This window comes from Microtus pennsylvanicus, chromosome 12, assembly GCF_037038515.1.
Source record: "Microtus pennsylvanicus isolate mMicPen1 chromosome 12, mMicPen1.hap1, whole genome shotgun sequence".
Classification (NCBI taxonomy): Eukaryota; Metazoa; Chordata; class Mammalia; order Rodentia; family Cricetidae; genus Microtus; species Microtus pennsylvanicus.
The window spans coordinates 11361937-11383183 of record NC_134590.1 but is presented as its reverse complement, the minus strand read 5'-3'; the positions used below and the strand labels follow the sequence as shown (position 1 = coordinate 11383183).

Sequence of the window (21247 nt, the reverse complement as noted above, 5' to 3'; positions counted from 1 at the left end):
ATCTCAGAAGAGGGCACTGGAAAATTCTCCATCGTCCTTTGAAGGTCTGTCTCAGTGAGAACTCACAGGAATAGTAGGCGTTAATTTTTTGGAATCCAGTGTTTTCTGTTTGACCCCACACACGGAGAAAGGCGAAAACAGTAAGATTACACATTTAGAAGTTTTCTGAAGTCTAGCTGCCTCTGTATGTTCCTATTCCCTTCTGGGCCAGTGTCAGGTGAGCTGAGACAATTCTGAGATCTTGCACTGTGGTTCTAACTGTTCATTGAAGGAAAGCTGCCCCCAGGGACGGACATGGCTGCCAAGGACCCAGACCTTGCTTGCCTGGCCCGCCCCTTATCTGCTCACACTTCCTTTCCATCCCTCACTAGCTGCACGGCGTAGCCAGGAAAACTTGCATTTGACAGTAAAATTGATCATGCAGCGTTTGTTTTCATTGTTGCTGCCATAGAACAGAGTGTCTCCATTTTCATTTAACTCCTCTAAAAGGCAGATGGCCCAGGGAGACTCCAAAATGACATCGCCTGCCTTCTAGACATTCCCAAAAGATATTCTTGAAGAAAGAGGAAATTGTTAATGAAGATATTCTATTATTGTCCATGTAGACAAACAGAAAGCTGATCTTGTTTTTCAATAAGCCATCGAGGAGAAGGAAATGTTCTTTATTAAGATTAAGTGCCCTAGGAAGCGAGGAGCCATTAATTCAGTCCTTGTCGAAGGAAATCCACAAGACCTCCTAAATTCTTTTGTTAATCCAAGTTTTTGTCACATTGGTGTTACTTGAAGTGAATCATTGGCTAACCAGATTCTGTTTCATAGAGTTTTGTCATTGTAGAGTGTATTATATACTATAATAGAATTTTGGGTATTTCTAAAATGCAAAGTGTTCTTAGAAACTGCAGGGGAAGCTTTCTCCTCTGTTTATAGAATGACGAGTTAGAGCTGGCCATCTTCTCATCTATACTGTGTACTTGTAATAAAAATAAACCATTATGACTCTTACTGAAACAATAAACCATCTTTTGTTCCACTCCCTATACCATAAGCACATTCTGCACTGTTACCTTGAGTTATTCTTCCAAGAAGACATTATACCAGAGGCCTTTGAAAACGGATAAATACTGAGCTTTTATGGAGTTGGGAGAGGTATTGCTCTATGACAGGGGGCCGCTGCCTTTAGCATAGGAGACATAAACCCCTGTGGGTCTCTGCATTCATGTCCTGACTCATGTTTGCCTGATTAGGACGATTCTTCCCCTGACGCAGAGATCTGGATTCAGCTAAGTTCTCTGCCCTTGTACGGTGTGCTCTTAAAGACTTCGGGACCTGATGTGGAGGAGCTCTCAGAGGATTCCAATTTCACCATGGAGGACATCAACAGCAAGAACATTAGGTACATCAGCGCCAGAGATTCTTTGAAATGGTTTTTAAGTATTTAGGTAGCAGCTGCCTATAGCTCCTTCAAAGAACGCCTTGTTTCTGATCTTGTTTTTTTTTTTTGTTTTCTTTTGTTTTGTTTGAATCCTTTCACTCCACTTGTCAGGGTGGCTCAACCTGTATTCTCCTGTGTCCTACAGATACTCAGCTGTGTTCGAGACGGAAGAGCATCTGGTTATGGACCGCTTCCACTTCTCTGTGTCAGACATGGACGACAACCGTGTGGACAACCAGGTCTTTACCATCACGGTCACTCCTGCCAAGAGTCCACCACACATCATCGCTTTTGCTGACCTTATCACGGTAAACAGTTCTCAGATCAATAAACACCCAGGGCGTGGGAGAGCTGGGATCCTTGGTGATGTAGCTAAAGGATTTCTGCCAAGATGAGCATCCAGACTCTTCCCCCAGAGTATCTGGGCAGTGATAGCAGACCGTCTGTGGCTGTCATTGTAAACTTTCTGTAAAAGAAAAAAAATAATTGTATGCAAAAGATAAAATCATTATATTCACATGAGTTAGTCAAAACATGCATACACATGTGCATGCTAGAGAGTATATTATATACATATATATATATATACACACACATACACACATATAGATGTATAAAAACAATACTGGATATTGTTGGCAATGGCAATAAAACAAAAGTGGAATACACCTTTGAGGATTTTAGTTGGTAACAACTAAAACGTGGAAAGCTGACCCCACATGAATCAAACCAACATTTCTTATTAAAAATCCTGTGTGTGAGAGGCAATATAGCACATGTCTATCACTGACGTTATCAGCCAAGGGCCTGTACCAGCTTTGTTAGGTACTAGCAGGCCAGCTTTGCAACAGGTACGTAATTCTTTCTAGCCTCCCTTTCTTCCTTAAACACTACAATGTCTACTACAAAAGGATTTCTCTGGTGATTAAATAAAATAGCCGGCATCTCTCCTAGCACAGTACCTGTCGCACAGCAGGGGAGTCCTGAACACTCATTCATTTTCTTCCCCTGCCTCACGTGTGAACTATAGTGCCCCAAGCCTAGGCATTTCCTGCTTCTAGCAAGGACTTTAATATTCATGAAACTCAGAATCATTTCTAGACAGTTGTGCTATTCCCCTTATTTTTCCTTTTCTACAACTTGGGGAAGTAACTTGAACCACCTCAATCCGAGAGTCGCATTTGTAATTTATAAACCAGCCTACATGCAGCCAAGAGTTCAGAATAAAATGCCTTGACCACTTCCATCAAGAAAGCAAAAAGCATCGAAGCCAAACTGTAGCATTAGGGCATAGAACCGGGCCCCAAAAGAAAAGGTTAGTTCCAGCAACTGATTGTACATATGCTGATTTATTTCCTTCTTTGATGTTGAGGTATGCATTAACTTTCAGGTGTAGCTAGTCTTTTATTCCTACATCCCAATAAATATACAATATGAAGGAATAAATGGGATTTTTATTCTGGATGGTAACACCTATAGGACAGTCAACCTCAGGAATGTCAAGGAGGGCTATATCTATCATTCTCCAGTTAGCTCTGTAGAATTCTGATGCCCCAGGAAGGCAGCTCTCCTGTCCGGAAGCTTGTTGAGATGGTTAGTTAGAACCGGTCAGAACTGCTTTATCACCAGATCCATCATCAAATGAAGTGCCATTTTGAGAAGAGACACAGCGCCGAGGTATCCGAGTGCATCTTGAGGAGGGCCTGAAAGCTTTGCCTGGCTTTGGCAGCAGGCACGTCCCTCGCCTGCAGAGGTCCACCTCCCACCGAAGTGGACCTGGTGCTAGCTGGTCACCACAGGCCACCCCTGTCCCTCAGCCCTCCATCCCCCTTTTCTGTCTTCCTCAGGTCGATGAGGGCGGTAGAGCACCACTCTCCCTCCACCATTTCTTCGCCACTGATGATCACGACAACATTCATGTTGATGCTGTCATTAAACTGAGTGCTCTTCCCAAGTACGGCTGCATTGAGAACACAGGAACAGGTAACCGTAGCGGCTTTGCTGGAGAACTATTGAAGGTCTGGAAACTGGGGGTGGGAGGTATTCTAATTAAATCTGGACATGGAGAATTAAAATGAGAAGGACCAAGAAAATGGAAGGAAAGGATTTTTTCATTAAAAAGAAAAGAAAAAAGTTACTTAGCATATTCTTTATACTTTGCATTTGCGCATCAAAGATATATTAATAAACAAAACAGATAACCCTGTCCACCTTCTTAATGACTTGTATCCTAGCAGAGAGAAAGGACTAACTGGGAAGATAGCATGCAAGAAGGCTCATAAATGTAGGGGAAACTGGAGCAGAGTAAAGGTGTTTGGAGTGTGAGCTATGTGGCTGAGGGGCTCACAAGTTGTGTTCAGAATAAGGGGTCAAGAAAATAAAGGTCCCTGTTCTCTTCTGCAGTTCCGATGAACTAAAGCTTGCCTCTGCTCCTTCTATGGAGATGATAGAAATGGAAATGCCTGCTGTCTATTTTTGACACCCACTTCAACATCCCTCCCTTCCTACCATCTGCCCTAGACCTGCTGGAGGTTATCACACAAGGAGAGGCAAAGGCACGTGCCGTCCACCAGCCCCCTGAGGCCCACTGTGACTGGCAGCTGAGACAGCTCCTGCCAGTTTCTGAGCTGCTGCGTCTGCAACGAGATTCCCAAGTGAACCAGTACCGGTGCTAGGCTCTAATTGGCAGGCAGCTAGCAGCTTCTACAGTCAGACTGTTGACTGCAGGTGTCAGTGGCCAGCATGGTGCCTGCCACTTGAGCCTGGTAACCGGAAGCTCATTCAGAGTGGCCGTGTTTTCCTATCAAAAGTCTTGGATCTTTTCCCTCTCTGGTCTTTCCATGTGTGCCTGCAGCTTTGCTTATTGCCTAATTAAGCTCCTTTCAACAAATGTTTGCGCTAGATACCATGTTAACATGAAGGACATCGACCCTGCCTGGAGTAAGGGACGGCTAGCCTGATGAATTGGATGATAAGTGACAGGAATAGAAACAGAGTGCTGAGGGTATAGAACAAAGCAATTGCGTCTGCGTGAGAAGGCAGAAAAAGCCAAGAGGTTGCTATGGGCAGAGACAAGTGTGTGGGTGAGGTGAGAGATCATGAAAGGCTTTGCCCTCACCACCTTTCCTCTCCATGTGGGATTCCCCGGAAGCCCTTGTAGCACAGTTTGACATTTACCAGGTAGCACATAGGCCACTCTGGGTACTATCTAGGCTACATAGTCACCGTTCTGGTAAGTCTCAACCACTCCAGAAAGTGATTCTCAAACTTTTATGTGCATTATCATTATCTGAATGGGCCGTGAAAGCATGGTCTCTCGGGCAGAGCCCACAATTCCTGTTGAAGAGGTTGGTGTAGCCTACAAGCTAACATTTTTTTGTCACCCCATGTGAGACAGACATCATAGCTGCTGGTCCTAGTGCTGGAGGAGAAGGATACCTGCCTAGCTCAGACCTGAAATAATCACACAGAAACTGGATTAATTAAATCACTGCTTGGCCCATTAACTCTAACCTCTTATTGGCTAATTCTTACATATTACTTTAACCCATTTCTATTAATCTTTGTGTAGCCATGTGGCTATGGCTTACCAGCTAAAGTTTCGGCATGTCTGACTCTGGCTGTGGTTCCATGGCATCTATCTGACTCTGCCTCCTTTCTCCCAGCATGCCATTTAATTTTCCCCACCTACCTAAGTTCTGCCCTATCAACAGGCCAAGGCAGTTTCTTTATTCATTAACCAATAAAAGCAGCACATAGGCAGAAAGACCTCCCACACCTTTTCCCTTTTTTTGTTTAAACAAAAAGGAAGGCTTTAACTTTAACATAGTAAAACTACATATAACAAAACAGGTATCAAGCAAGAATTAGTTACAATATTTATATTTAATTTATCTTTTATCATAGCTAAGGAAAACCATATCTATTCTTCAACTCCATCAAAGACTCCAGAAGGATATAATATTACCTAAGTAAACAGGAAGTGCATTGTAAGCAACTTTCAAAAATTCTAGAACTGACAGAGACATCTCTCTGCCTGGAGAGTCACCCAAAGTTCTTCTGTGCCGTTGGGGATCCATCTTCAGCCTACTAGAACTGCTAAGAGACTCTTCATCCTCTAGTGTCATGGGTTTGAACCTAAGGGGAAGGCAAGATACTCAAGGGCACGAAATAGTTGCCCAGTTTACATCAACTGAAGATATTGCTCTTTCCTCTGTGGAGGAAGCCCAGTAAGCACAGTTTTGAACTAAGTGTTTTGTTTCCTGAAGAAACTAGCTACCTAAATTTAATTACAGCCTATTGGAACATATTTTTAAGTCTGGGGAAAGCAGCTTGTACTTTTTTACCAAGCAGGGGGGAAGAGAGAGTGACGGCAGTGTTGGGTGTGAAAGCTAATGGTGTCAAATCTAAATTCTTCCAGGACTGGCCTAATCAGGGCAAGACCCCCTGAGTCGCTCTGGGGACATCTGTCTTCTAGTGCTGAGGAAAGCAGGTGTCCAAGATGAAAGGCACACTCACCAGGGGCTGTTTAATTTGTACCTAGGACATTCTGCTGAGGAAGGCAGGGAACACATCGATGATGTACAGTAAAAATAGAAAGTGTGCCTTTCAAACTTGGAACGACTGGTGCTTACGGCTTCGTGTCTGGGTCCCTTGATGGCCAACTAACGCTCCAACAATTTTAAAACAAGGCTTCTTTTATTCTGTGTATTTCAAGGTTGTCATGTACTGAGGGTTTTCTTGACCCAGATAACAAAGCCCCACTTCCCAGTTTCTGAGGGTCAATGAACGGAGAAAGTAAAACTTAGAGGCATTCTCAGCAGTTGGTTCCAGAAACTCTAATCTCGGTGTCACAGGAATCAATGAGTCACTGGCTGCCTAGGTCTCTCTCAGCTTCAATTTTCTTTCTTTTCTTTCAAACAAGTTGTGAAAAACAAACCAACAAAAGGCATTTCAGTCCTTGTCTGTGCATCGGGTACCAACAGATGGCACCATCTAGAGTCGGGAAGTTAATGGCCTTTTTAGAATCTGGTCTTTGGAAAGTGTCATAGAGAAGGGAGAGGAAGCCTTTTCTGTTTCCCTCTGGACCACCTCTACTTTGGAAATGTGTCGACATGGTTTCTTTGTCTCAACTCTTGAAGACTGTGGTAGCAAGTTAAAAACCAATCAATTAGAAGGACCTGACTAGAACCAAATAGAGGCCAAGCCTGTTCATCGTTTGAACATTGCTTACTCTTCCCCTTGGCCTTCTGCTGCCTTTGTTTTTAGGTGAGAAGAGAGAGCCGGAAACAACAAAACACAGAACTTTGGGGGTCTCACTTCCCAAATATACCCGTTGATCAACTTTCAGTTGCTGTAACACACACCAGCAATAAGTCAGCTTCTAGAGGCGAGGTTTGCTTTACTCCTGATCTCGAGGGTAGCAGTCCATGATCAGCTGGACCCTCGCTGTGACGATTCACCTTAGCTAAAATGGCATAGTAGAACAAAACTCTTTTCTTAAGCCCAGGATGTAAAAGAAGGGAAAGAATTGATGGATGGTCCTAGAATCCCCATCAAGGACCTCTAGTGAGTCTAAGACCTCCCACTTAATCCCAAATCCTGAAGGTTTTGCACCACAGACCGGAGACTAACACATGGCCTTTGGGGGAAACTTATCCAAACTATAGCAGCACTTTGTCCCTGAAATGGACCTGAATACTTCCATGTCTGTAGGTTCCTGAGTATCATGGCATCTGCATGATCTCTGGGCACCCAGTAGCTCTGGCATACTATCCTATGAGCTGGATTCTTACTGATGTGCAGCTTCCTCCAAGACACTGGGAGATCACCCCTGGAATGAGGGAAAGAGTGTTGTTGAATGATGTCATAGCTGCTGTACCCAGGACCTCAGCAGCAGTGCCTTCCTTCGCAAGTCCACAGGGCTGCGTCTGTCAGCATCTCAGCTGCCACTCTAAGAGAAAGAAAGGGTACGGGGATTATGGTTTGTCCCCTGGTACATCGCCCCTTTCTCAAACAGTAACCCTAATTAAATGAGGTCTCTGTCCCTAAATCGCTCTTTAAAAACAAAAAACAAACAAACCAAACAAGAACAACAACAAAAAACTAGGGGGATATTTGAAAAGAAAGAATTAGGTGGGAAAGGGAAGGATAAGAGAGATAATGGGAGAACTTTGATCCAAGATTATACATACATGCATACATATATATATGTGTGTGTGTGTGTGTGTGATAATATATAGACATACATACATACATGTATGATTATATATAAACACATTATATTATACATGCATGGATACATTTATACATATACACATTTGATTACATGTATATGCAAATATTATTTGCATCTTATACATGCATGCATACATATATACATACATAAACATACACATGAAATTGTTAAAGAAATAAAGCTTAAAACAAGAAACTTTGAAGTCAAATGGAAAGGTACTGGAGAAGAGGTTCTAAACAGAATGGGCCATAGTCAACTTTTCTTATATAGAGAAATTGTTATCACTTGAAAGATAAACCAGACAGAGTGCTTTTGAAATTGCTGAAGTTTACATTAGAACACTGGCTATCATGTTGCTGTTTATTCCCCAGTGTGCGATATAAATGATTAGAAAGAAACCAACCATTGATTCTGTGCTATGTAAAAGTTAAACAACTGAGTGGTTTCAGGTGCATCATCTCACCTGATTCCCTGTAGAGACAGCGGGGCTGGTACTATCTGTTTATAGGTAGAGGATGGTCTTGGAAACACTCCCCAACCTAAGCCTTTTAGTTTCTGGGCTTCCACTCTGTCCTAACTCCGCCCACAATCATTCTTTCATCCCATGTTAATAACGATGTCTTCTTTTCTAAATCAGCCCAGCGTTCAGGTACTCATCAGTTGAGGTAAATGTTTTCTCTTGATGTTATGCAGGGGATCGCTTTGGTCCAGGAGCCATCAGTGACCCAGAGGCATCATTCCCTATTCAAGATGTCCTGGAAAACTACATTTACTACTTTCAGAGTGTTCATGAAAGCATTGAGCCGACCCATGATGTGTTTAGCTTTTATGTGAGCGATGGAAACAGTCGCTCTGAAATTCACAGCATCAATATCACCATTGAGGTAAGGATTTTAGCTGTTGGAGATGAAGCCTTCAGCCTTACACTAGCCCACTCTGAAAAGAGCCGTCCTTAAACCACGTGATGTCCTAGTCTTAAACAAGCGCCCTTACATTGACTCACAAGCTAAGGGTTGGATGTGACCTTCAACTTCAAATATCAGTTTTAACACATAACCCTGACCTTCTGGAAATGTGAAATCATAGTTGGCATTTGGGGAAGGTCAGGGTTGGAAATCTGGATTTCTGTTTTAGTAGAACATGAATTTGTTCTGGGTAAAACAGTTTGGCGGAAGCAGAGAAGCCATGCCACTCCCACATTAGATGAAAATAAACATATGCCCATTTTCTCTGATATTATCACATGTAGGCATACATACTTGCCTTTTTTAAAAATTCATTTATTCACTTAACAATAACACCAAAGAAATTTGATCCCCTATCCTGCACTTATTTTCATTTGAGAAACTATTATAATAGTCTTGCTTTATGATATCAAAGAGAGGGAGAAAAAGATAAAAATCTCAGAATGGATGAATGCCCTCTGCCTTGGGAAAATAAAACGTGTGGGACTTTCAACAACTATAAGGTTCAGGATTGGAGCAGGGCTGGGAGGCAGCAGAGGAAGCTTTGCCAGTGTTGTGATGTTCTCTAGCTATGGTGGTATGTGTAAAATAGTCTTTGATCCTCAAATATACTTGTATTTCTAAATCATACGTCCCGTCCATCATTTAAGTCTAGAAAAATATGGTCCACTGTACCCCTGGAAGACATCTTAGAAATTGTTTATAGAATTCTCATCAGCCTTCTGCTTCTGTGACTTTTTATTTTTAACTAATATTTTGACAAGGCAGAAGCACAGTGAACATTAATGCTGTGTGGCTAATGAGAGCTGTTGCAGTCATGACGTATTCTCTTGAGGCAGGCATGCTTCTTCCTTCTTAAGCTAACATCTGTGTGAGACCCAGTCTTTTCTCCCTTAACCAGAGGAAGAATGATGAGCCTCCCAGGATGACCCTTTGGCCGCTCAGAGTGCGGCTGAGCTCAGGAGTGGTGATAAGCAATTCTTCCTTGAGCCTACGAGACCTGGACACCCCAGATAACGAGCTGATTTTTGTATTGATGAAAAAGCCTGACCACGGTAAGACACAAGCCACAGTGGAAAGCGGCGGCTTAATTGAGGTGCCTGACGGGTGGTGAGCACCGGCTTGCAGATTGCTTCCTTACTCCTTTTCCTTCCCTACTTACAGCCCATTCTTTGCCTCCAAATATAATTAGATTCACAGCTAGCCAAGAGCCTTTGGAGTTGCGGTAGACGCTGTTTTAAAAGCCTGCGTGCTAAGTAATTGGCGTCTCTGAAATTCCACTTCAGCTCTTTCCTGGCTCTCCTGGCTTCAGTGTTTGCGTCTTACAAGGTGGATTTGTCATTTGCTCACCAAGGCTTCCTCGTGCAGCCTGTTCCTTACGTTAGAAGTCTCTTACGAACCTATTCTCTTTACAAGAGGAGCAGTCTTTAATTCAAAGCCAATGTTGGAACTACTGTGGGGATCCTCCACCCCCTCCTCTAAATGCCACACCCAACATTACCTGAAGCTCCAGAGCCACACAGTGTATCAGTCACTGTTAACACAGGTTGGCCTTTCAAAGCCTGAACTGCTGCTGTTGCGCAGGGTTGATGGTGGAAGAGGCCACTGGCCACTGCATTTTCAGCTTGCCTTCCTTCACTTCCACTTTCTCTGATGAAGCATTCTGAACTGTACCCTTGGGGTATGTGACCCCTTAAAAAACGAACCTCAATATGAGCATACTTATCGCCTTCCTGAATGAAAAGGAGTTCAAAGCATAGGCCCTCAGTCTGCATCCTATAGGCAAAGGACAACGTGGAGTGTACTATTTACACTGCAGAAGGGAAAATAAAGTTCAGATCATGCAGTGAGTTTGAATCCAGGGAGGGAGATGTGATCTCTAAGCCACTATATTATGACTTCCCTGTTTCTCCTCAGGAGAGTTTTAACCACAAGAGTGGGACTTTGACCTTTTTTATTTATAGACAAGACCACAGGGCACAACCTAGTATTGACACCAAGAGTCTCTGAGATAGTTGATGTTCTATGTAGGCTTATGCTAGTTAGCAAAACTGGGCTATGTTTTGATGACTCAAATATCTAAAACCATTGTGTTTCTTTCTGTTCCTCTCTTGCTTCTGCAGGTCACCTACTCCGGAGGCACACTGCTTCTGACCCTCTAGAGAATGGGACTGTTCTAGACCAAGGCTCCTCTTTCACCTACCAGGATGTCCTGGCTGGGCTGGTCGGCTACTTACCTGGTGACAATGATATGGCGGTAGATGAGTTTCGGTTCTCTCTCACTGATGGCCTCCATGTAGACGCGGGGAGGATGGAGATCTACATAGAACTGCCTACAGGCGACATGCCCCACTTAGCAATAAACCGAGGACTTCAGCTCTCAGCAGGTGTGGTAGTCCAACTTTCTGTCACATGACACACATCTCCAAGAAGCATTGTAACAGGAAGCATATTTCTCTGAGCTCATGGTTTCACGGGCTTTCGTTCCTCATTGGCTGCCTCCGGTGTTTTCTGTGCTAAGGAAAAACACCATGGCAAAAGCAGGCATAGTAGATCAGAGCGACTTGCCTTATATGACAAACAGGAAGTAGAGGCAGACTAGGGACCAGAGCAATATCTAGCAATATCCGAGGTCATATCCCAATGACCTACTTCCCCAGCTAGGCCCTACACCCTAACATTCTTAGCACCTTCCAGAAAAAATGGCATCAGCTAAGAACCAAGCCTTTAACACATGAGCCCTTGAGAACATCCATATTCAAACCTTAGCAGTTGTTTCTGCAGCCGTGGAGAGTAGCCTCCTTTTTCCATACATGTAGAGTGTACCTTCTTCCGTGCTGGTGTTGTGGGTGAACCTTAGGGGAGCTAGTCAACATTTAAGAAAAAGTAGAGTTTGGGGAAATTGCTGTTTACAAACACTGAGTTGTGGATAAGAAATATAAGCCAACGAAATTCCCTGGACAAGACACCTCTGTCTGAATTTGAGAACATTTTGTGCAATGTTTACCGTGTTTTCAGTATCCTCAAAACCATAAGGTGCAGCTTAGACCCAGGCCTCTTGTAGCAGAGCCTCTGTCCAGCCAGCATCATGGGACCCAACAACAAAAGAATTCTGGCCAGACTTCCAAGATGCTTTAAGAAAATTAAAAAGGCATGGGAGAGCAGTTGGGAGGCTACCAGGAATCAAAAGATTATGCAAATGCATGCAAATTACTCTAGCTTCAAATTGTCATACTTTTGCCATGTTTGGCAGCATTAAAAGAGCAATGGCATGCATTAGCCGTGAACTTCCTATATAGTAAGATGAACAGGGAGTGGGCCTTGGACACGAGTCTCAGTGCCCTGGGATTCTAAGTTATCTAATCCTAGTTTCTCATATATTTTGTATTGAAAAATAAATACACAATATAAATAAAAATTGCAATTTTGAGAATTACCAAAGCTTCTAGATTTTCACTACTTCCAAACAGAGTGGTCTGATACTGTTTCATGGACTCTAGGAGAAGACCTGATTTTTTCCCCAATTGAAGAGAAAGTACTGAATTGCTTAGAGTGTGGCAGGCAGCATGGAAATCAGAAAGTCCAAACCACTTCCCTCTGTCCTCCCAGACACAAGAGGTGTTATGGAGGGACCACAGGGATGAGGTCACATGTACTGGGATACATGACACAAGAGGAACAGTGAGACTGGGGATATTCCATATTCTAGAAAACTCTGAGCAAGTCTGATCCTCGTCTCAAGGAAGCCATTGCCCCACTCGTCAAGGTCACTTACTAAGAGGTGCTTGGGTAGAATGCTAAAGGCATTCTTGTCCAAAAATGTCTGCCACTCCGAATACCTGAACATGTGGTACAGATGGTGAGTGTTTACTAGTGTTGGTTGTTTGTAAGATGAGAAAGTAGCCAGGCAGGAAGCCAAGGGCAGGACTCTGAGAAGCGTTTACGGTAAGTGTCTTGCCCCGTCTCCAGTTTCTACACAGCTCCTCAACCTGACCCTTGAGCTTGGTATACCTTCTGACTTAGGAGACACTGATTTTGACTGTTTCATCTGAGGTGACAATGAGATATGTTTATGAGCTTATGTACAACTGTTTTTTTTCTGATTTGGTTATACTAAAGACCCAAGAGATTGAATCGAAGCAGATTCTAGATCTCGAACTTATTTGCGTCACAGAAGTATGCCTTACCAGGTTCTAACTGGCAGGCTACTACAAGAGCAAGCACTAGAGAGAGTAAAAGTGGACACAAACAAAGGGCATAGTTCTAAATGATTTTATTTAGGGAAATTAGAGTTTATTCAGCTGGAAATGGAGACAGGCAAGTGCCTGGTACATGGGCCCAAGTAACGTGCGATAAAAAAAAAAAAATCATTCGGCATCCCATTTGAAGGCAATGGTGGGGAATGACCTTCTCTCTCCCATTCTTCCCCAGGGTCTGTAGCACGCATCACAGAGCGGGACTTGAAAGCGACAGATGCTGACTCAGATGACGGCCAGGTTATATACATCATGAAGGAAGACCCTGGTGCAGGGCGCCTGCAGATGGCGAAGCCTGAACCCCCGGAGCAAATCTCTGTTAGAGGCCCCATCCGTAGCTTCAGCCAGGCAGACGTTAACCAAGGTCAGCCTATTTACCCCTGCCTGTCCAGGTTCCCTATGCTCTGTCTGGTATAATGAAGGGGGGTTAGGTGCCTGGCAGCTTATGGCAGGAACCCATGCGATCTTTGATTCTGATATGAGCTGAGTTATAGCTTCATTTTTTTTCTTGGTCTCGCTTTTCTTTTGTTCTAAAAAAAAGAGAGAGCTATTTTTTTAGGCAAAAAAAATGTATTTTCTGAGAAATTTGAGGCTATGATAGCGGGAAAAGATACCATTTTGTCTTGCTGCGTTGCTAAAAAGTATGTGTGCGAGAGCAAAAGAGAAAAGAAGCGAGTCGAGATGGATTATGGTAAAAATTATGCCTTCCTTAGGTGAGCAATTTATATCTCTTCCTGGCTCCCCTAAGAGCACAAGTTAATGAACTAAGCGAAATGGAAGGGCATAAATTGGAGCTGCCTGGGGGAGATTACACGGCTCATCCCTCCTTCAGGAAATGCTGATGTCATGCGAAGGCCTGAATGTTAAATGCTACACAGTTACTGTGCAGTGCTCTTAGGGCTAGAGAGGGAAAAAGAGTCCAAAGCCATGTGACCCTGTGCAGTTCCTTTTAGAGGTAGAAATATGTCCATCCCTCCCCCCCACACACAAGGAACAGGACTATGGGCTCTGTCAGTGTGCTGACACCTCAACCCGAGAGCAGCTGGGTGTTCACTGGGTCTGTGGGTCATTGAAGAGGTGCAGCGAGCTACAGCATTATAGTAGTTATTTAGTTACTGCATCCTCTGTGTCTCCCAGTGAAAACTGAGACGCGGCAGCTCTTCCGAGGGTCTGGTTCCGTATACACTGACGGGTCCATGCAAATGATTCGAGCTGACAGAATGGGATGCACTGTTTTCTTTTTATGGAGCCTTTCTGACTTCTTTGAAGATTATGTGCCAATTTATCTATCTGTTGAATGTAGCCTGCAGCATGATTAATAAAAACTCAGAGACAGATATTGGGGTTCATCCTGAAGATCAGAAAAGCAAAGTAGCCAGTCACTGGCTCTTACCTCTCCTTAGTCAGGAAATGGGGATCCTGCCTCCAGGAATCTCAGAATGAGACTGAGCCTGAGAGTTGTCTCCTCCCATCTTATATTCCTCTCTAGTGCTGGGATTAAAGGCATGTACCATTGGGATTAAAGGCATGTACTGTCCGGTTTCTATGGCAACTAATGTAGCTACTGGGATTAACGGTGTGTGTTACCACTGCCTGGTTAGGCTGACCAGTGGGGCTGTTTTACTCTCTGATCTTCAAGCAAGCTTTATTTATTAAAATACAAATGAAATACCACTACAGTAGCTGGTGATCTTCCGTGTACTGGGCCATGGGGAGGGAAAGGATCCTGAGAGGCAGACCACGGGCCTGTACTCTCTTGCCTTGTGATGTGGGTACGTTGGAGGGTCTCTCCAAATGATGTGGGCGTGGTCAGTGCACACTGAACACATGTGCAGTTTCACCCATCTAGTCATTCTGATTATTTATGTAGTTATAAGGCCATCTTGGAACCTAAGCTAGGTTCTTCAAAAACACTGAGCATAAGAAATGCCACTTGGAGGAAATTTGTTATGGGGAGGTTTTAGGATATGAGGAAGTCAGTGGTAGGAGAGGAAGAGAAAAGATGAAGAAAAAAGATTTCAATGTCAAAATGGTGCCAAGTGGGGAAGGTGTAAACTGAGTCCTTGGTGTGAACACCACCTGAAGTTCCACCTCTCACTTCAGAAATAAGTAGCAAACAGAACTAATAACAAATCTTATTTTTGTTTGTTTTTGTTTTTCTCCTCCTTTTTATAGGGCACATAGAATACAGCCATGCACCAGGAGAACATGGTGGGAGCTTTGCTTTTAAATTTGATGTGGTTGATGGAGAAGGCAATAAGTTGGCTGACCAGTCATTCGCCATCAGTGTTTTAGGTAAGGGGTGTCAGGTTTTCCAGCAGAAAACAGCAGCTCTGTAGTCTCCACGTGTTCGCTTTGGAGCTTGAGCCCTCCTTCCTTCCACACACGTGGTAAAGGTGAAAATCTAAAACTGTCCCCTTGCTGAGGCCTTTGAGAGATAGCTCCGATTCTGCTGAGCCTACCTCCTGGGCACCAGACCTGGAGCTGGGGGGCTGCAAACCTCCCATGATGAACCATTGTTTCTGGTATTTTCAGAAGCCAAATCCCCACCGGTCATCACCACCAATAAAGGGCTGGTCCTGGATGAGAACTCAATGAAGAAAATCACTACTGCGCAGCTCTCAGCTACTGATGAGGATAGTGAGCCTGCAGAACTGATCTATAGAATCACCGCCCAACCCCAGCTGGGCCGCCTGGAGCATGTGGCATCACCAGGTATGTGGGCATCTCTTGCTCCATCCTGCAGACTCAGTAAGTGCTGGGGACTGCTGCGTTCTGTGCATATACACCCACAGTCTGTCTTAATTATCTTTATTTTCTGCCTCACTGATTTTTACCATTATATGTTGGTACATTGTATACAATACAATTGGTACATTGTATTTGGTGTACATTAAACACTTTATAATAGTTGGTAAAACTAAATTAGAAAAAAAATGACCATGTGGAGTAAGGAGGTGGGTATAACCTAAATATGAGTAAAACCCTGGATGTGACCATTAGAAACACACACAAAAAAACCCTATTATTTTAGGTAAACACTCATCTCCATAACTAGATAGCCAAAATCTTTAAACTATACCCCTCTGGTCTTTTATATTAACTCGACTGCAATGCACAGTATAATGTCCTGTGTTTAAATATTGACCTCAATAGGGACTGTAACTCAGTGGTCTGGTATGTATTTAGTATACATGAGGCCTTGGGCTCAGTCCCCAGCACCAGGGGGGAGAAAAACGGAATTCAACAGAGGGTGAAGGAGAATGTGTACCAGACAAGACTGCAGTTCAGCAGCTACGTAGGAAGCAAAGATGAACGAAATGAATCCTTACCCTTTGAATTTCTCTACTTTGGGGTAGGGAACCTTCCTAGATCCTGTAACTCAGGGAAGACAGGTGCAGACCTGGAGTTGAAGGAGTCCAAAAACCAGAAAGTTCACACTGAGTAGGGTTTCAGTATGTCCCTAGGAGTCAGAGTTCAGGGAAGTTAGGTTTGCATTCTTTTCAGAGGTGGAAAAAGTAGAAACCAACAAAAGCGAACCATATTAGCATAGACTAAAATAGTAGGAGCTAGGACTCATGGGTACATTTGCACACTATGGAGAGCCCTCCATGTTGTGATAGATCATCTCTGCTCACCAGAAAAAAATTAGAGTATCACTGTAGACTTCTGAGCAGGGGAGGGAGTCAAATACCGGATGGAAAGAAATGGGGGAATGAAAAGTGAGACAATGGCCATGGTAAGGAAGGTTCCACACCAGGCCTGTAGATTGCAATGAGGCTTCTTCACCTGCACAGAAAACTGTGGCAACATAAAGGGGGAATTTGAGAGTGACTGACAGGTCCCTTTGAAGTACTCACTCAGGTGATCCGGGAGAAGGAGAGCAAGAGAAGAGGGAAGGGGTTTCAGGGGAGAACCTGTAGAATCTGGCAGTTGTATGACGTGAGGGCCCCAGATACTTGCCCACTAATTCTAAAGGTAGAATTGCCGTCACTTCTTAGAAGCAGGGACAACTTGAAAGGTGTAGGTCTTTCTTGGAATTTCCTTGGATTTTATATGACAAATTCTTCAATCCATGCAAAATATCAAGTCCGGGGACATGGCTGCCCTCCCAGACTCGTCTTCTCATGCAGAGTCAAACGTAAGCAGACAAACACGGGAATCTCTGCCACAGACCAGGGATTGTTAGGGATGCTGAGGATGGCATGAGCGTTCAGAGGCCCAGTGGGAAGCGGGGAAGTCCTCCCTCACAAGAGGGTGACATTTGAGGAAAGTTGAAGACAGAGAAGAACTTGGCCATGCTGGTAAATAAGAAGAAAAAGGATTGGCAGAGGCGTGAGCAACTGTAATATCCTGGAGAGGGCTCAGCCAGGCAAGTCACTCTCAGAGCTCAGTTAGGAGGGCAGTGTGCTTTAAAAGGTAGAGGGGAAAGGTTGAGAGGCCTCCCTTGGCCCCACCTGGTGGTAGAGAGGGTGCCCAGTGCATGTGGAAGGGGGGTCCAGAAAGGAATGAGCAGATTGGCAAATTAAAGCAGGCAGCCTTCCCTTTTGTCCCAGAGTTCCTGCGGGAAATATGCAGATTAGCACCCTCTATACCTTGCTGCCTGAGATAGTTAATAACTAATTCATACGCTAATTGCTTCTGCCAGAATTCTGTCAGGTTGCTGATTGTATCTCCACAAAGATGAAAGGGCAGGCTCTTGGAGGTGGTGTTGGGTGGAGGCGAGTGAACAGATTTAAAAAGCCCCCCAGCTTCATGCAAGGAAGGCCTTGCCAGTTGCCCACCTACTGGGCAGTCCCAGCCCTTGTTCTCCTCTGACCCCAGGCTGCTTCACAGTCCTATAGGGTGGGACTGCCTGTGATTTCTCTTTTTCTCTTTCAATTCTGCTAAGACCAAACTGTACCTGTTTCAGGAGATACCATACCCTTGCCTCTCCCAGGGATGGTACCCCCCCAAAGGCAGAATTCCCATTTTACCTAGGATGTTGCTTTATCTGCTCTTTCCGAACAGACTTAACCTCCTGATGGATGCCGTCTTCAGTCCCACCAGCATTTCTAACCCACCCCTTTCCAGTCACAGAGTGGTTGATGGGAATGTCATGTTCCATGGTGTGTCCCCCCACCCCCGTCCTCCTCATAGCTGAGGTTCCCTCCTCGTTGTCACAAAGGTGGGGATTTCCCCATGCCTCCCTTGCTCTAAACCAAGACCAAGTCCCCTTTCATCCATTTAACCAGGATCCTCTTCCGCTGGTCTCCCCACCCTCCCGTTAGAACATCATGTATTGGTTCCTATTGAATGGCCGCAGTCCGCTTGGAAGGAGTACATGTAGATTACCTTGTCTCCTCTTAGGACAGTTAGCTATGACTTAGACCAGAACATTTGTCCCTGGTAGGCCTGAGTCTACCAGGATCTGGAGTTGGGACAGGGTCAGTTCTTCCCGAGAGCAGAGCAATTTGTAAGTACATTTAGGTGTGCCTCTTAACAGTAGGGACTGAGGCCTCCTAGACAAAGCTCTGTCCTCCAGTGTGTGCTAGCCCCTCTTACTTGCTTGCACAGAGTGGGCTTATCACCAGACAGCCATGAGATCTGATGTCAGCTGCTCAGAACTGATTGTGATGCTAGCAGAGTTATGTGAAACCTCTTGTTTTCCCCTATGTGAACTGTGCAGAAGGTGGGCATGAGCCTCCCACTGCTGAGAGGCAAGGCTGGGGGTCCAGGCCTCATGGAGCTCTGATTCAGGTTAGAAGACCACTCTGTCACCCTGACCTTTCCCTCCTCCCCTATTCCCTAATGACTATCTTTATCTTTGGGAAATGAGAATCAAGACTGATACTAACTAGAAAAAAATCTAAGATACTAGAAACACCCCCCACCCCAAAAAGCCCAGAAAGCATGAAATGTATTTTTTTTTTATCACAGAATGATCTAGAGGCCTGAGGTGGGAGGTAGCTCCACCTCTGGTTCATGGTGGCTGCTGTAGTTGACTTGTGCGGAAGAAAGAAAGCCAGGGGCTCGGATCCCATGTACTGTGTGTTTTAGCAGCACTGCGGGATGGACAAACGTCACTCTTGTGTGAGGATGTCCACACACAGCTGAGAGGTGTAGACAAATGGAGCATCTCCCTGGGCACCCAGTTGCTTACATTTTTCACTCAGGAAGGAATAACATTAGAATGTTAACTCTCTCCAGCATGGCAATACCAGGGACCAAGAGCTTGTCACTCCTAAGGTGTAGTCATACTGGGTGACTCAAATACTGGGAGGGGTAGTGGTAGCTAGAGAGACCTTTAGAGGACAGAGATGGAGGGCCATATTATGTCTTGCAATGAAATAGCTCTTTCCTGAACCAAATAATTACTACTATAATAAAACTCCTATATTGCTATTAATGAGAAACTGTGACAATCAAACCAAAATCTGTATCCTTGTCTCGATTTTAATTTTATTCCCCCTCAAGTGTATTGACAGCATTGAGGCTCTAGCAGGCAACAGAACATACAGCTCTGACCCCCTTAATGATTTCTCTTCCCTCCAAGGACCTCAGGAGGTGTGGAGTAGCTGCTGTCCCTAGCATACTTAAGGAATCCTGCTGGATTCCTCTTGCAGGTACAACACACCATCCTCAAAGTTGAAGTGAAGTACTGCTTTCTTAAATCCCTCAAAGGCTATGAGGCCCAGTGACCGGTCACCAGCACTTATGTCAAAATGCAAGGTTGTCCCAGTGGCCTTGTTCCCTGCCAGAGCCACTAGGTGCCCAACCTGAGAATCGGATGACCTTTTTGGGTGATCGCATCTCATTTAGTAAGGGTGGAGTTTGACTTCTGGTCCACAGGAGTACTGCCAGGGAACCCCAAAGGCAGGTCTCTCCATCTGTAAGCACCAAAGTATCTTGATTCTGTTTGAGTGAGGCATTGACTAAGGAGATGTGCTGTTCACAGGCTAGTTCCACTTAGCCTCTGTGAATAGTACAGTACATGAGGAGGCTCATTCCCCAAGCCTTCTAAAAATGTGCATTTTCCACCATTCTGAGAGCTGCATGCCTACCTTAAGAAATCTCCCTGCTCTCAAATCATAAGTCAAGCAACTGAATAGTTAGTTCTACCCTCGTGTATTTACTAATCGCTTGAAGCCTGTTGTTCATTACCAAGCGCACCATTGTCCTTTCAGGCTGAAGCATTATTTGGTGCAGGGTGGATCGTATGTGGCTGTTGTGAGCCACAGGAAAGGGTCCTGCACTAAAAACTAATTTACCACAGTGTTGCCATAAATTGTCATAACTTGCTGCTTTTTGACCTACCCTTGCTTCTAAGACCTCTTTTCTCAGAGGCACTTCAGGCCACCTCTTCAACCCCCGCTCCCCAAAAAACATGACTACCTTTCAAACACAGATGTCTTCCCTTTCCCTACCTCAGTTTGTTACCGTGCTCAGTTCTTGGCTTTTTAAATTCCCTTCTGAGCATGCTCATGGAAGCAGCATTTTGCCTAGAGAGGATCACCCCAGCCGGGTTTCAGAATGGATGAAGCACATGTGAGTGTCTGCTTGGCTTACACAGGTAATTCTGGGCACAAGAGAGGGGTAGAGAAGATAGCAGAGTGAGGACCTCAGGGCAGGCTCAGATGCTCTGTCTCAGGCCAGGATGGCCCCTAGGCTGAGACAACAGCTGGGTAGATTAAGCCCAGTTGTATGTGCGTGTATGATCAGACCACTCAGGTTTCTCATGCCTCAACTTTACAGCTTGGACAGAATCTGTTCGTCTGTGCTCTCTCTTATATAGTCAGACCGCCGTGAGGGAGCATGTCGGATAGTGCCTAACTAACCGTCAGCAGTGCTGCTCTGGGCAGGGCAGGAAGTACCATTGGAAGTATTGCTTTTACTTGTCATATAGAAATAGTTCTCTCACTGGTATGCTTGCTCCGTTTCTCTTATTAAGAACATTGCATAATTCATGTGGCTTCAGACATGGTCACCACTGTACAGGGCAAACAAAATCAAGTCGATGATCTCACCATTCACTGTTTTTGTTGATTCCTCTGACATGACTAGACCCTTCCAGTTTCAGAGATGTCAAGAGTAAAAGAAGATACAGTAGAGCTCCATGTTGTATAACTTCCTCCAGCTTATGCGGCTCCCAAGAGCAGAAAGGAAACATTAAACATTAGAGACTTCATGATTTTCTTTCTGCTTTTCAATTACGACAGCCGTTCCCTGCCATGAGCAAATGCTACCGCCCTGAGGGTGTGTTTAAAAACAACGATATCCAGCCCCTACCTGGACCCAGGGACAAAAGGCTCTCAGGAATAGAGCTCAAATATGAGTGTCCTTTCAAAGCAGCTTGCGGGGCTGGGGAGATAACTTG

The 21247-nt window shown here is 44.5% G+C and overlaps 1 protein-coding gene across 2 annotated transcripts in view; it reads left to right on the top strand.

Annotated features, from left to right (window-relative positions):
• Fras1 (Fraser extracellular matrix complex subunit 1) overlaps positions 1 to 21247 on the top strand; it is a 406459-nt gene that overhangs the window by 319819 nt on the left and 65393 nt on the right. For both annotated transcript variants that reach the window (XR_012907226.1, XM_075942834.1), the window contains exons 39-47: positions 1245 to 1393; positions 1578 to 1740; positions 3280 to 3415; positions 8364 to 8554; positions 9537 to 9690; positions 10759 to 11022; positions 13067 to 13255; positions 15067 to 15186; positions 15427 to 15606. Coding sequence is in view for 1 of the 2 variants with exons in the window: in XM_075942834.1 (XP_075798949.1) it covers positions 1245 to 1393; positions 1578 to 1740; positions 3280 to 3415; positions 8364 to 8554; positions 9537 to 9690; positions 10759 to 11022; positions 13067 to 13255; positions 15067 to 15186; positions 15427 to 15606 (1546 nt within the window). In the remaining variant the exon portion in view is untranslated. The remainder of the gene's footprint in view (positions 1 to 1244; positions 1394 to 1577; positions 1741 to 3279; positions 3416 to 8363; positions 8555 to 9536; positions 9691 to 10758; positions 11023 to 13066; positions 13256 to 15066; positions 15187 to 15426; positions 15607 to 21247) is intronic.